The sequence below is a fragment of the Cyrtonyx montezumae genome, unplaced genomic scaffold (genome assembly GCF_038088225.1).
Source record: "Cyrtonyx montezumae isolate F1298 unplaced genomic scaffold, pur_monq_1.0 scaffold_3, whole genome shotgun sequence".
Lineage (NCBI taxonomy): Eukaryota > Metazoa > Chordata > Aves > Galliformes > Odontophoridae > Cyrtonyx > Cyrtonyx montezumae.
Window position 1 is genome coordinate 74970468 of NW_027072034.1, and position 17349 is coordinate 74987816.

At 38.5% G+C, this 17349-nt stretch overlaps 1 protein-coding gene across 1 annotated transcript in view; it reads right to left on the bottom strand.

Moving 5' to 3' along the window:
• EPHA3 (EPH receptor A3) overlaps positions 1-17349 on the bottom strand; it is a 215294-nt gene that overhangs the window by 52424 nt on the left and 145521 nt on the right. The window contains exon 6 of the mRNA XM_065741938.1: positions 2908-3032. Coding sequence (XP_065598010.1) covers positions 2908-3032 — 125 coding nt within the window. The remainder of the gene's footprint in view (positions 1-2907; positions 3033-17349) is intronic.

The window sequence follows — 17349 nt, forward strand, 5'->3', positions numbered from 1 at the left end:
TGTTACCCACATATTTAAATGAAGCAACTAATAATTTTCATGTGGTATTTTGTCCTTGCCTGACAAAATACTCCTTCCAGAGAACTTAACTGGGTGTGCGAGAACAACAAGGAAAAAAACATAAATTAGTTGCTTACAAGAAAATCTCCTGTCTTTTGCTATATGAACACTTTGTCAGCTGAGACTCCTAAAATCAAGCACAGCATTATAAAAGGACAGACTAAAGTGGGGTGTCATTCTGTACGGCTAACATCCCATAAAATATTATGCCTTGCGATAAAGCAAATGCCTAGATTTTCATGTGACATTCACTTTTATATCTGAAGGAGGAGTTTATTTCTTTTAAATGCTTGAAATAAATAGCAATAGGTTAAATAGCCTCACAACCAAGCTCTATAGATTTTTAAAGGAAATATAATTCTACTTTGAACAGGAAGTCTGAAGACCTGTCACTGCCAGTTCATAACGTTATGCATAATATCCCTGTAAGTTCAGTTCAAAATAGTCTCCCAGAACTGTAAATCCCAATCTCTATAGAAATTTCATACAGAGCTCCATTATTTCTTGGTTACACAAGTGAGATCACTCATGAGAAAAACTGAAAAGGTTAATTATGCTTGATGAAAATCAATATTTTTCATATATTTGGTGCCGGTAATGCATTAGAAAAACTACACAATGTCATCATTTAGATATAAGTTCTGTTTCTAATCCAAATCTACTGTAACATCCTGAATATCAGTAACATTTAGATGCCCAGAAATATCACCTATTCTTCAAGATAAATGACAGAATTGGACTGACTTGCAATAATCTATTAATACCATATATATTAATTTATGAGAGGTATTGTGAGCAAAAGCAAGCAGGGGGGAAAGGAATGGCTTAATATAAATCATCTTCCAGCAATCACGTATGACTTGTCAGGAGAAATACCCAAATTGCTGATTCTGGAGGGTTTATTTCTTAGTAGCTGTCACTTAACAGCAGTGGGTTTTGATGAGCATGGCCAAGATGATTTCAGAAGGAGTGGGCCAGTTTAAAAAGCAAGCTCTCTTTTCAAAAGAGGAGAGAAGGGAACCGGTTAGTGATCTCAAGACTGAAAAGCAGCATCCTCCTCAATGCGTCTGAAGGAGGGTCAGCACCCAGTACTGCCTGGCCTGGCCCCTAGGTAAGTTTTACATCTCTAGAGTAGAAGCTTTCAACCTTTTCCAATTTGCAGACTTTCAAAGGGCAATGGATTGAAGCCTCCTGACAATAGACTTGCTTTTCTTCATTACCTTTCATAAACCCCAAGGAACAGCCTGCTGACTCCCCAAGGGACTACAGACCACACATTAAAAACACCAGTGTCAGAAGGTTGTTTTTTTTAAAATCCCTTTGCTCTGAATAGTCTGGCTCCTATTGTTAAGCAATTGGCTCTTTGGTTTAAGAAAGCTGTCTGGTGCCTATGAACTCTTGATCACAGACTTCAAAGGGAAGAAACACATGTGCACAATCAGCTCATAAGACTGGTTGTCTCATGAAGCTGTCTTATGACAGCCAGTTGCTCCACAAAGACTGGATATACACAGTTTGAATAGCAGCCACGTGCCAGGACTGTGCATACTTTTGTACTGGAGGGTTACCACTTAAATGAATAAAAAAGCCAATTTAACTGCAGAATAATAATCAAAACAGTGGAAAAATTAACCGAAATATACAATTGCAACTTGACAATTATTTAATTAAATTGAATTAAATGCTCACAAGGGGAAAAATTCTCTTTGGAACAGCTAAAACCAAATCTGATACCAGGGCATCAAATGTTTATGCAGTAATCGACAGTGTAAGTTCAACAAAATACCAACCAAAGGCAGAACATCTTCAATGTCAGTCTCTTTAATTTGCAGTTATCTAATGCATTGTATAAACAATCCAGTTATTCATGGAAAGTGGGAACTTTCACAGTGCAAAGTAGACACTAAAAGACTAGTTCATCTCTTTCCAAATCACCTTTGCACCAGGGGGAAGCACTAATGCAAGGATGACAAATTACTCTATGAATACTGACAGCATAATTGAACTTTGTCCAGTCCTTCTGGGCTCCCCAGTTCAAGAAATACAGGGAACTTGGAGAGGGTCTGGCAGAAGGCCACAAAGATTATGAGGGGCCTGGAGCAACTACTGTACAAGGAAAGGCTGAGAGGCCTAGAAAGTAGCTTGATCTGATGCACTTTACATCCCAGGAGAGGCCATGCAAAAGGGAACTTCTAAGAGGAGCCTGTTTCCAGTATAAGATCTATGAACTGGGACTGTTCAGCTTGGAGAAGAGAAGCCTGATGAGAGATCTTATCAACACCTTTAAATATCTGAAGGATAGGAGTCAAATGGATGGGGTTGAGCACTTCTTGGTGGTATCCTCAGACAAGACAAGGGGCAATGGGCACAAACTGGAACACAGGAAGTTCCATCTGAACACAAGAAAAAACTTTACAGTGGGGGTGGCACAGACTTCAAACAGGCTGCTCAGAGAGGTTGTGGAGTCTCCTTCTCTGGAGATATTCAAGACCCATCTGGATGATTTCCTGTGTGATGTGCTGTAAGGAACTTGCTTTAGCAGAGGAGGTCAGACCTGATGATCTCCAGGGATCCCTTCCAACCCTCATGATTCTATTACTTTGTCCATAACTGAAATTGCCGTTACTAATTCTTTCCACCCTCTTGAAAATAGCAGTGGAGAAAATCCCATTAACAAATCCTAGATTTGCATTTAATATTGAAAAAACCCACTCCCATCCCACACACTCTGTTGTGGCACACAGTGAATAAGTAGGGCTGTCTCTGGACCGTTAACATAGGCAAGACATAATAACTTCATTACTATATTACCAGCATAAAAACCTCCCCTTTAGAGTTTATTCCCACCTTTTCATAGTATTTGACCTCGTAGTCCAAGATGATTCCATTTGGGTGCTCAGGTTCCTGCCAAGACAAAGACACGCTGTTCCTGGATGTCCGGTCTTTCCTTATCACCGTGATGGGAGATGGTGCTGTATAAAGGGGGTAGTTGGGGGGACCAGGGAGGAGAGAAAAGCAAACTGAGTTTATTTCCATTCCAATACTTGGCAAAGAGAACTGTTTCCATTTAAAAGTCTCGTGAACATAGGTCTGGATTTGTATCAACATTCAGCAGCTGGATTATCGTCCTGGTACACATGCCTTACAGCGCACTGGCCTCAAGGAAAATGAACTGAGATTTGCTGTTAGACTAGTGGCAAGGCAGCAGATGGTTTCAATCTGCTACTACAGTGTAAGCAGTGGAATACATTTGATGTACTGAAAAAGAGAACAAAACAACAACACTACCTATTTTTTACAATACTATTTCAAGACTGCAGAATCCTGATCCTGCTTTCATATTCAATTGTAACACTGTCCTGAGACGCACAACATACTGCTAGTAACAACCATCAGCTTCAAGCAGACATGACTTGGTAAGTTCTCCAGATACAAATTGCTCCCATATAGTCTTTTCCTATATCACATTGCTATGAAAATTAAATTTGAAGAAAAAATACCTAAACTGCAGAATAACCTCATTTCTGATCCATATTAATCATGGTTAGGCATGACAATTGACTGCATGCCACAGACTCACCCACCACCCAAAACTTGGAAATACTATCAACGTCACGGAAAAAATTCATAATTACCTAAGATACTTTAACATGGATTCAACTCTAGACCACCCAGCTATATGGGTTGCTCCAAGCCATAGGTTTCCTGGACTCTTTGTAAGCTATGCAAACTTTTTCTTTTTTTTTCCTCTTGTTTTCAGATGGTTTCCCACTTCAAATGCCTCTTTCATGGTTTTGGACCAAATTCATCAGATGATAACTTACAGATCACACATTAAATATTGTACTGTCATTAAAAAAAATAATTTTACAAACAAACAGCCTTTTATCTTACCACGTAAAACAAATGTGTTTATAAGTTCACATTGTGCTATCCTAATAAAAAGGCTCTAGTTGATCTAAACAATTTAATTTCAGCCGAATCTTATGAACTTTTACTGTTCATATAAAACTGGTTGCACTTTACAGACATTACATATTTGCATGCATTAGCCAGTGTCCTTCATGCTTGCGTTTTCCTTCTCATAGTAGATCTTTTTTTAAGAGCCAGGAAAAGAAAAGAAAAAAAAAGCAATTTTAGGAAAATTCATGCTCTGTTTGGTTTTGTTAAAATTCTACTGAAATGTACCTTCCAGTCTTGCATCATCATCTAGGTGTTGATAGCTTCCTTTAACTGAGCAGTGCATCCAGAGAGCTGCATCCACTTACACAATCATTAGTATGTACACACTTTCATGTCACTTCTGGGTTGAAACTTATTCTCTGGATAATGCTTTTACATATCATGCTATTCATAAGACTAAAATGTTGCAAAAATCCCTTTAGCTTCCCCAGCAAAAAGAATTAATCTTGAATTTCAATTACTTAAATCATACTTCATTTTATTTATTTATTTTTTTAAAGTGCGAGGGAAGGGTTGATTCTATTCGATCTCACCAGATCCATTGATTCTATCCACCAGATCTATCACCAGATCTTTGATTCTATTCGATCTCACCAGATCCATTCTGGCTGAAGAGCTGCAAAGCACGGGCACAAAGTACACAGGACCCAGCTTCTAATCAACATCCTCCAGTAATTCCATTTGGATTGCAGCCAGGAACAAACCAGTGCTGAAGCCAAAATGCAAGGGGCGAGAGCTAGTTGTGCTTCTCTGCCATAGCTAGCTCCATGCTAACTCATAGACCCAGGTCTGTTGCTTTCGTGCTCCTGTAAGTCATTTTTATGTCTTCTTTTTCAGCCAAGCTATTCATCTATTTTTTGTGTTTGAACAGAGTGCCAAGCCTAGTATCGCAGCTGGTAACACTTCCCATTAAGGTAACATTAATACAGATTTTATGAATAATTAATATATGATTAAAAGAAATGGCTTTTCCCATAATAAATTACAGTAATTTGGGCTGTAATGCACTCAGTGCAAGCAGAAATATTCTTACATGCACCGATACGGATGGGCCTTAAAAAACTTCCACAGTATTAATTATTTTAAGCTAATTTATACACATCATTGCAGATGCTACCAGTAACTTATCTCACAGCAGCTCACAAGAAAAGTGTCTGCTCTACAGTAATCAATAACATTATAAAAGATTCATATACCTCTCCTAATCCCAAAGCTGCTTAGAAATTGCACACACGCAGTGTCTGAAAGAGACAGCATCCCAGGGCATGGGAGGGTGGAGGGGAGACGGATGATCCCAGAGAACAAAAAGTTTCAGGGACTTTCAATCCCACGCACAGAGCACATCTGGTTTCTGCAGCACAGTGATGAACTCCACCAGCTGCTGAACCATTGAGGTATAGAAATTGGATATATAAATCCATATATATATAAACATACATATCCAAATCTTTTGAAAACAATATCTTAATTATGTGCATTACAGAGGTTACGAAGCTTTAAGTAAACTTCAGGGCATAAAGGAAAGATTTCTTCAGATGTTTTTTATGGTTGACTATCTATATACTATCTATATACATCATTGTATTCAGAGTGGAAGATACTTGTTTGTAATTTAATATTAATTTCCTAACCATCTTGTATATTTTCTTTCCATCATCTTATTTAATCATCTTACACACTACCTGGGCATTTTAATTTTGGAGCACATATGATTTGAAAAATAAAGAATCTGGGAATGCATTTTATCATTTTCCTGTTGTTTCCAGCACCCGTGTGTACACACTGGACTTCACACACAAGAGCTGACTATAGTGCCTTTGTACGTCTCTGCTATAGGAAGCAGAGACCCAGAAAGGACAGCCTTCACAGGAACCTCTCCCAGCAACCAGCCTGGACTGTCCCACACCAAGCTCTGCTGCAAACTGAGTTGGACGTGACCTGGCTCTTCTACAGCACCCTGCACAGCCCATATCTCCATCTATATCTACTGAACTCTTTCTTCTGTTGACATCTAGCTCTTACTCCTCCACTAATACAACAGGTCAAAGGTGGAAGAGGTGACAATTATTCTCTGGTTTGACCAAGATACTAAGATGAGAGAGAATGTAAAAAGGATCAGCATGGCACCTGGTACAAGAATCTGAATTATTTAAATCTCAGTTCTAACTTTTTTATTTTTTTATTTTTTTTTCTGTATCTATTGGATAGGCAGGCTTTAAAGTTACAGAAGTCCTTCAACACCAGTGTAACAAAATATCTTTCTCTGATGAATTATAAGTTTATGTTTAGGTCTACTGCAATCAATGGATTTAATATGCAGTAAAAGTGAAGGCAACCACTATATATGTATTGCCCTGAATGGAAATAGTCATGCAACAACACGAGTGCCTTTGTCACCTAAGGGTCCAACTCAGGTCTAGAATGCATTTAGGAGGAATAACTTGACATTTGGATCATGAAGACAATTCTTTTTTGTACACATCTCTAGAGTACAATGGAAAACAAAACAAAACCATGTAAACAGTGTTCTAAATAATTATCTTCTGAAATATACTTATTTTCATAGTATTTCTTGCTAAAACTTTTTGAATCTCAGAGTAACCATTTCTGGTCCAAAGTAAATGTTAGCCTTAATTTCCATTTTGCAACACAGCTAATCTAATCTTTCCTTCTCATCAGAATTCTTCAGTTACTGTGTTCTATCATCACTTCTGAAGAGACTGAAATTCCAGCAAAGACACAAGCTTAGCTTTCTGTTTCCTAAAGACCATGAAATAAGTAAAAAAAGAGTAAAAATTACATACTGTGAAGTTTTTTTAGCTAAACAGAAGTTTTTAAAAATTACATTAAAGCATCAGCAGTAGTACCAAGTTGAAGTGATTGTCATTTAGCGAATGTCCATTTCAAAGCAAAACTTAAGGAAAGTGCTCTTTAAGACAAAAAAAAATTGAGTTAATAGCATTTCAGTGATTGCTGGATAAATTTGGTGGATCACATGGTTCCATGTATTTACATTTTTATTGGTGTTCTGATTAGTTCATTAGTCCTCCTCATTGAAAATAAAGTTGGTTAGTTGAGTTTTTTTGTTTGGTTGGTTGGTTTATAACTGACATTAGGCTTCTTCAGCCATGCAGGGAAAGGTTATGCCATCATTTTTCCTCAAGAAAAAGTCTATACTCAGTAGTCACATATCATGTATGTAGAGACATTTATGAATCAAGTGGTTACTGTTGCACTGGTACTACAGTCTAACTGGTTTATGACTAGTTTAAACAGTTAATATGAACAATCAAAACTCCCTAGAGTTACAAGGGGAAATGTATTTTGAGTGCTCAGTGCTGTTAGGTAGCATTTGTGACAACAGGGAATGTGGATGTTGAAAAGGTAACGAATGCAATGATCCAGGGAGCTTAGGCTCACAAGTGTAAAACCCTCCTCACTCACAACTATTAAAGGTGGAAGCAAATAACATAAAGGATCTAGCAGAGAGGACAATAAAACTCTGCTCAAATTGATTTCCCAGAGAAACTGACCCCAACAGATCATTTGTTTTTTCTCCAGTTTAATAGCAGCTGTATATAAATCTCCTTATTGACTTTTTCTTATTCCTTGGTTATTGTTTTCATATGTGACTGGCCTACAGATGTATATATTGGAAGAAAATTCCCTGTTCTGTAACAGAGAGAACTCACGATTAACTTTAGGAAGGAAGTCATGTGTGTACATTTGCTGAAATATTTAGAACTGTGCTGTTTCTTGATTAGGTCTCTAGATCACAAACTAAATCTTAGAGAAGGCCTTGTAAAGTTCTCCCAAATTTCATTTTAAAAATGACCATGGTCTGCTCACTTCCAGCTTTTGCTTGCAACCAGCTATCAGCATCAGATAGTAAAATATTCCCAGAGATGGTGATCATGGACAAAGCTGAGCCAGTAAAACTGTATTAGAAAAAATGAAACTTTTAATGCACTGTTGAATAAGTAGAAGGCTTGTTTCTTTTCCTTTAGAAAACTGGTGATTTTTATTATCTAATCATAATGCTGTCATCTGATATAAAATATAAGTTTTCTTTAATGCCCCTAGGAGGTAATGTGGAACGAGAAGAGTAAATAAAGATCATAATCTGAGAATTAAATCTTTTGCAGTCTCTGACAGCGGGATCTACTGGGACACAAACCCAAATCTGTAAGCCTTAGAGCACCAGTGCCTAAACCACAGAATTATCACACAGGGCCCATGTAAAGACCAATGTCTGAAGGGATAAGCTGTTCTCTCATGTTTCTCTCAAAACATGAGCAAGGATACACAGCAGCATCTGCCCTGCCACAAGAATTAGGAGCCCAAATCCTGCTGGGCCCAGCCCAGCCAGCCATGTTGCACATGTATGTTCCATCCACACAACAAGACCTCAGCATTTAGGTTTATATACTTCTATCTTCACGTTCATCCAACCATCTTATTGGCAGACAACACTCAATCTGTGACAAAGTCCTAAGTAACGACTCGCAAATCAGTACAGTATCTCCGTGACATGATCACATGTGTTTGTATGGACTTCTACACTTGCCCTTGGATCCTTTACATCTCCAGTCTCTAGTCAGTGGATTAACATCTAGGTGTTTTATTAAAAACTGTTCACAGAAAGCAGGAGTTGCATTGCTTGAAACCTTCTAGGGTTGCACTACCGTTTTCTTCATGGAGCACAGTTACTAACACACACTGCCCTTGCTACACTGTTGTGCCATAGTGAATAGTAGTGGGGCTGGTCCCACTAGTGCATACCAGAAAGGTTAGGCTGGAGCTGAGTCACCTGGTGGATCCCAGGGAAGGAGGGAGTAAGAGGAAAAAGGCACATTTTAACAGCATGTTGGAAACCTGCATCCTCCTCTTCCAGATGCAGCTATCCACCTATTGACTGGATATGCAGACACAATCCTTTGGCCTTTAATCTCCAGGACACATAGTTAAACCAGCACAGTACATTTATACATGCTCTTGCACCTTTTGCTCGAGCTGCAGCAGACTCTATATAGTTTAATGACTCGCGTTGTAAAATGTCACCTGATTCTGTAACACTGTTAGGCAACCATCAGACAGAACACAGCACACCTTATCTGGCATCAGGGACCAGCAATTCAAGAACCTATCCATCCCAATAGCAAAAGGCCTGTGGCAGCATGCAGGCCATTTCTCTGGATCTTTGCAGCACACAATAGTTATAAAAATATTAGGTGTAAAGGTTCATTCTGTCTGTTAGATGGCTACCAAGATATGGGCATTTACACAAGTCAAAATGAGAAGGAAAATAGAAGAACAAAACTTATCGGTTAAATTGAGGCAGATTAACTTTGGATGAAACAAAATCATGTATGAGAAACATGGATGCTTCTCCAGAAAAAAGAAGAAAACATTTTAGAGACAAATATGTCTGCAATTCTTTTAATGGATGATTTTCTGCATTCTGAGCAAAGTACTTGAATGCATCTGAAAGCTGAGGGACTCTAGCCTGTGCTGATAGACTGCAGAGTGGCTGCAGGCACTGCATAGGTGCCTTGAAGGAAAGAAGGGAAAACAAGCAGCTTGAGCAGGAATTGCACTAAAAGGCAGCTGCTGGATTTCACTCTCAAGTACAGAGAAAGGTAACCTTCTGGGCAGCAGCTGTCACTGGACAAGTGATTGTCAGAGCTCATTTCTCACTCCTACAAATAAATTCTAAATTAAAAGCAAACTTCATTAAGTGGCATGCTCTCATTTCTCCTTCCTTTTATGAAGAGAGATAGCAAATGCCTTTCACAGGGCGAGCAAAATGTTGGACTTACTCATATGTTTAACATGTGTGCAATAAATCATGGAAACACCATGTCCATTTGGGAAGTATCAAGCTGCACAAGGCACTAGCTTCAGAAACTGAAAATTATGGTGCCATGGTGTTCACTACTGTTATTGCACAGTGGAGACAAACGCTGTATATGCTTTCCTAAGAATTCAGCCCAATGGTACTCATAATACAAATGTTATTCTTTCTGTACTTCATTTGAGATGATGATGGTAGGATCTCCTCAATAGTTCATATTTTTTCACTGAATGTGTTCAATACTGTATCAGTTTAAAATAAACAGTTTTGCTTTGCCTTTCCCACCCCATTGTTACATTACTTTGTAGGACATTAGAACCTCAGGCTTCCTGGCATTAAGTTGTCAGAATGAACAATTTATTCCCCATGACTGTGAAGTCAACTGTCAGATGCTGAGTAGACTTCTCTTTTCCCAGGAAGTTATTACCTCAATCAGAGAAAGGCCATTCACAATTTAAGAAGTGTATTTAAGAAATAGCTCTAGAAATACCAATATCCAAAAATGTAGAGGACAACTGTATTCGGATAAGTAATTTCTGATATAAAGTATTTATATTTAAATAGCCACCATGAACTCTTGAATTGGTCTATCGGTAAATTCCATTAGAGCCTTTTCAACCTGATCAGAAATCACTGTGAATGCATACATTATTTCACAAACCTCTTGCCCTGTCATTCTTCAGTACTTTCAGAGCTGGCTTTGAACCAAATGATTTTGCAAAGGTTAACCAGAACATTAGAATCACTGATGGAACAGAACAGAAAGGTGATCACACGTCCTTTCACTTTAGGATTTGGGGGTTTCTTTGTATGTAGTAGCGTGGTTTACTAGAAAGTATACGTATTCAACTGCAATTCGTTTTTACATTAAAATGCTTGTAAAAAATAAATATTGCACTATTAATTGCCATTAATAAAAATAGTTCCCAAACCAAAAGAAAAGAGTACCTTTTTACCTTTTTCTTCCAGCTGCCACTGTCTGAAAATTGTCTAAATGGAGGAGCTTAATGAGGTAAGGGAAGCTGATATCTTTGCTTATAGTAAAGAGAGACAGATTACTTCCCTCAGTGATCACTCAGAATGCTAGCGTAGATAAAAGAGAGTCAGAAGTATAAGGAATATTATTTAACTGAGTGCTAAGCATCCTGTTTATTTACATTTCATTATTTTTATTATTTTACCAAACTAAGGTAATTAAATTAAAATCCACACACAGCCCCATATTAAAGACTAAAAGAACTGGCAAATAACATCATTATTCACCATTTTACCAATTCTGACAAAGGTAAAGTGTGTAGCTAAAAGCACTAGAATGGGAAAACATGGGAAAAGCAAAAATGCTGCCTTTGAACTTTCCCTAAGGTCACGAGCATTCACACGAAGTCTGCATTTGCACTGAATAGACCAATGTATGTCACAGACTTTGAATCCTTGGCATAGCTTTCTCCACATCCAGGGGAAAAGGGATCAAAGGCTGTTCAGGCAGACCGTCTCTAGCTAATATAAGGCCATGCATGGAGTGACATTGTTAAAACACTTCCCTTTTATATCCCTAAAGGAGGAGTTTTATTGAGTTAAAATGATCCTTGAATAGCCTCTGGGCTGAGCTGTAAAACACATTTGAAAAGCATAAAGTCTTTATTTATGTCAGGAATGTTTGAAACTCAAGAGATAAATGTCATTCAAAAAACAAGCATGTCCTAGGTATTCGGGATGTAATGGGGCACAGCTGTAATAACAGTCAATGAACCAGAGAGTCCCTACATCATGTCATTAGCTCACTTTTAATAAGTCTATCTTCATGTCCTTTTCATAAGGACCATAGGGAAAGAGAGAAATATATCATGCACCAAACATCTGTGGCTTTCTCAAACTGTCTCTCTTTGAGGATACATCTACTTAAGGGACCTGTCTTGGGAGACAGATTGTAAAGTGCACACAGCCCTTTCTAAATATGGATTTTATTTAGCCAGGAGCATCACATGTCATTTGGAAGTTGCTGAAGACAGCACAGTCTAGCTTGGCAGAATAAAGGCTGAAGGCAGAGACAGTGCCACAGTTGCCACAAGAAATCAGAGACATATATTCAAGTAAAGCTTGGTGCCCAACTTGGTGCTGAATTTATTTCCATGAAGCAACAGGTTTCAAGCAAGAAAAGCTCTAGTTCTGAGGTTATCTGAACAGCTTCCTAAGCAAGCCAAGAAATACTTTGCCTACAACAGAACTGCAAACTTCTGCTGATTTCTTACTCATTTTAAATTTTTATCCCTCAAAGTGACTCTGAATGGACAGATTAGGATTTTCAATCCACAGATGTCAAACACAGATCAAGACATACCAGCAATCTACCCTTTAAACTACTTATGTCAAAGATGATAATTTCTTTACCTGTTGGCCAGTTTTGCACTCAAAGCCTCTTCGAATATTTTTGAACCTAGAGAACCCTGAGATTACATATAGTGTATCGTTTTATCATTATTCTGTATGCTACAGGCATGCATAGGTGTCTCAACAGCTGCATAGTGGAGGCCTCATTTTACAAGGCCTTAACTTCTTAAGAACTAATCAAACATACGAATACCTCTAGAGCTATTACATTGTTACTTTTAGGGATTAAAATAAAATGACCTTATTTTGTTATTGAGCAGACACATAGTAAAGACTTGAGATATTAAAAACCAAAAGTTTCAGCATCAGTATATTCATTAAAAAGCAAAAAAAATTGTAATTATTGACACTGAACTTTCTTGTTCATAATTATTTGCCTGGAATCCTAGACTCTGACTTCTATTGGAAGCAATAAAATGGGCAACAGCTCAGGAAAATTGCACATACACAATTGGGATTTTGAGACAGAATATTCAGCCTGAGAGGGAGTAACTGTTAGATCCAGGGAACTGCTAGTGCAGTAAAAATGTCACAGGCGCAAACTCTCGTTCCTATCTACCTTCTTCAAAGTTTTGATTTCACTCTCTTGCACTGCTCCTGCATCCCCTATGGTGTAACCTGGACAACTGCATGGTGACTCAAAGCCATTTCAACTAGCAACATAACTACACACAGGCTCTCTCAGGATAGCAGCTTAGTTTTCTAGGTCTTAGTCCTCCTTGCACCACATGCAACTACACAGAGGTTTAAGGCAGTTTAACTGAAATGCTCACAAGGGATTTGAAACCACTTTCACCCGTTATTAGGCATCCTAATATTCATGTGAATATAGCTAGCAAGTGGAAAGTAGCTCTCAATTTACTCACAGCTGACTCAAAGTGGAAGTACTATAGCTGTTGAATAGAATACAATAATGATGTACAACACACTGAAGAATAAGACTGGATCCTGCAGAATCTCCAGTGAAAACAATTAGAATGGAGTCATTAACTCACAGGTAATTTATCTAAATCAAATCTCTCCCTTCAAAGCAATGCATTCTTATGGAGGTGTTCTGTAAAATAATTCAATCCTACTGCAGTTTTTCATGCTCATGTACACAAACATTTTGTGCTATAACAAATGGTAAGAGTTTTGAGATTTTCATTGCTAAATACCAAAACAAATGATTCAACAACACTCTTCTGAATTTCTTTCAAGCAAGGATATTAAAGTTGATAGACCCCCTCCATGCACAGGCTTACTTTCTCTCCAACCTGATTATATGTATGTGGAGTTTACTCCTCCTAAGGCCTTGTTCTATGAATGCAAAAACAAAGGTTGAGAGAGAACAGAAATTAGAGAACAGTCCTTTCCAGCCACTGCTATCTTGTTGGGCAGCCTGTTTCAGTGTTCAGTCACAAAGTGTAAAGTTTTTCCCTCTATTTGAAATTTCTTGTATTTCAGTATGTGCACATCATGTCATCAGATCCCACTAAGAGTAGCGTGGATCTTGTTCACATTTACTCATCTAGCATTTATAAACAGGTATAAAATCACCCGGAGCTTTCTCCAGGCTAAACATTCTCAGCTTCTCCTCACATGACAAACATTCCTGTGCCTTTAACATCCTAGTGGCCCTGTGTTGGACTTGCCTTGGTGTAACCATGTCTTTCTTGTATTGGGGGAGGCCAAGCTGATCACACTGTACGTGGTCTCATCAGGGCTGAGTAGGGGGGAAGAATCAAGTCCCTCAACCTGCTGGCGATGCTCTTCCTACTGAAGCTATGCATGCTATTGGTTTTCATAGTTTCAAGGGCATGTTCCTGGCTTGTGGTCAGCTTAGATCTATGAGAATCTTCAGGGACATCTCTGTAAAGCTGTTTTCCAGCCCACTGGTCTCCAGCATTTAGTGGTGCATAGTTATACCTCCTCAGATGAAGGGGACAATCAACTACAGGAATGGGTATGGCACTGAGTGCACTGGAATATCACTGGGATAGTAAAGGCTACTTAAGAAGTGCCTGACAGATTAGCATCTGGTATCAGTGCAGATATCTACTAGTTCTGAATGTTCTCCTTGTCTCCTCTAGACTGCAAAGGTCACTGCAGAGAGTATGTCTATTAAATGTTCAGTTAAGTCAATTAAATCTTTGGTTAAAATGCCTACATTTTGCTCAGCATTCCTGAGTTGTATCTGCAAACCATATGACGTTATATAGTAGCATAAAAACGGTGTTACAGAAGAAAAGATGTTACTTTCTCATGAAGTATCAACAAAATATGTTCAATATAAGTATATTCCTGACAGTGGCTGTGTTTTGCATTGGATAACCTACTAATTGCTCAGCCTGACCTTGCTGTGCCTACTAAATCTTAAAGTCTTTTTCTTGACTGAATTCTACAGCATACATATCGAGCTGTGGGAAGGGATTGTTCTCCTATGCTTTGCACTGGTGCTGCCTCATCTCAAGCATTGTGTGCAGTTTGGGGCACTACAATGTAAGAAGGACATCAAACTATTAGAGTGTCCAAAGAGGGGCTGCAAAGATGGTGAAGGGTCTGGAGGGAAAGACATGAGCTGAGGTCCCTCAGCCTGCACAGCCCAGAAAAGAGATCAAGGGGAGAACTCATGGAGGCCTACATCTCCTTCGGTGGGAATTTTGTGCTTGTTACTGCCCAAAGTAAATATAGAGTTGTTCTGACCTGATCTGAATGTCTTTTTCCTTTGAGTTGTTTTTAAAGCTCCAAGGAAGCCACCACTTGCTGGTTTTACAGATTAAAAAAGCAAAAACAAACAACCATTTAAAAAAGCACAAACTGTGGTCAGAAAACCTAATGAACCTAGAATATCTATGCATAGGCACCTGATCACTTCACTAGCAAGCCAAGCAGCATGGCACAGGTGTCAGCCACTCTGCTTGGCACATTCACTGCTAACACAACCACCTCGAGGGACACCAAATTCCAGACAATCACCCATAGCCTCACTGACCCTTTCTAAGTAAGGTTGATTGGTGTTATTAGGAGATGACATCTGTGTGATGCACCACACTGACATAAAGTGAAAGCCTCAGAACGCTTCAAAATGATTAGAGGGATGCCTGGCAACTGAAGGCATGTATTACACTCCAGTTAAAGAGGATGAGCTACAATATAAATTACAGAGAAATGTGTGCCTTTTCTCTTATTTCCACAACAAGGATAGAAAGATGTACCAGAAATTTTCCAGCGTTATATCTGTCTAGTCATATTTTGTGAAAGGCCTTTGTTTTTGTTTTTTTTTTCAGAGATCCCTGCTTACTCATCTTCACTGGAAGGTAAGGAAAACAGTGCAATAAAAGCACAATGAAACTTATGACAGACAGTTGGAAGAAGAAGAGCACTATTTCCCAAAATGATTCAGAATTTCTGTTAATGCAGAGGGCTGGATCTTGGCTTTACACCAGTTCTGTAGTTTAAAATGTAGTATCTTTCTTGAACTTTCAATACTAGCAGTCTGGATGCTTCAAACTTTACAGCTGACAACAAAACACACTTCTTTTATTCTATATCAACTTTCAAAACTCTCCACTAAAACCTTATTACAGTTTTTAGTTAGAGATTCTAGGGCTCAGAGTCATTGCACATGCATCAGATTTTTTTTTCAGCAACATCTAAAGTGGCTCTTTGTGTGTGGGTATCTACAAGTCTATGCAAATTACAAATGTGTCTGCATGTGTGTATATGATGTGTTTACATTTACAAATGGAGCTGCTGTGCAAACTGACTGACTCACGTATCAGCTGAATTTATTTTAATGCACTCTGGCAGATCTCCCAGTCGCCAGATAAAAGAAGGTTAGTACAATGCATGTTCTGACCTGTTTGACTGGAGATGGATGCGCAGGCAGAAATTCCCATGCGTGTGATGAGAAGCATGGAGACAAAGGTTTGTTCACTTTTCAGTAGAACTTTGGAACTCAGAGGCCCAGCAAACAAAATACAACTGATAATTGTTTCAACTGAGCTTGTATGAAGTTGTGCAATATATGATTTTTTACCACCAAGGTAACTGCCACAAATGTCCTACTTTTATAATTAGAAAATCAAAACCAATCTGCAGATCTGTCTCAAGTTCTTGGAAACTCATGTACTCATACAACATTTTCTTTTTTTTAATGATTTTGCAAAATATTTTTCTCTAGGCTGGAATGAACCCTGACAGTGGATGAAAGAAAAACATGGATACTAAATGTCCAGGATGAGTACTGCTACTTCATCATGTCCATTGAAAGGACACAGAGTTCTCAAGTCATTGTATCTCAAATCAGAAAGTGTCTGGATTCAGGAGATCCCGGAGAAGAGATCCAGGTGTTACATACTTCATCCTCTCTCCTGAATTCCTATTCTGCTAACGCTATTCCTTCTGTGGGCCTGCCAGTAGCCCTGTCCCCAGGATCTGCCTGGCCATACAAAAATACTTAACCACAAGTGACACCCCACCCACACAACTCCCAAAGCAATATGCCTCTCTTATTTTCTTAAGTTCAGCACAGCTTATTTATTTAATTAGAGCTTTATTTGACTGGTATGTACCTTGACCCTTGAAGGCATGTACCTAAAGTCGAACAGTACAAATAATAGCCCTAAAGTTGTGACTGGCTTTTGGTTCTTCTGATCTCTTTCATATCCAGCTCAACAGTGCCTTAAATCTTTTGAAATGCTCCCAGTAGTTAACTGTATAATTCAGGGTTATCTAAGGTCCTCAGACTTTCTCACGCCCCTTTCTGGTTCTTCTATATGATATGAAAAGAAGGCATACTTCTAGTTTTGACCAAAATAGAAAGGGAATTCTAGAGAAACTGCTTTCTTGTAACTATGCTTAAGATAACTGACATACATATTTGAGGTCTAGTTTTAGCAACATGCATAGCTTCAAGGGGAAATCTGACAAAGTAAATCAACCAGCATGATCAAGAGACAGAACAATTAAACTCATACAAGTTACACCATCTAAATGCACCTATGCATTGCTATGCATAAAAGAAGAAAATAAATAAACTGCTTAAGCAGTCTGTGAGTTGCATTAAACAAAACGGCTCTTTCCAGCAAGGCATTGACCCT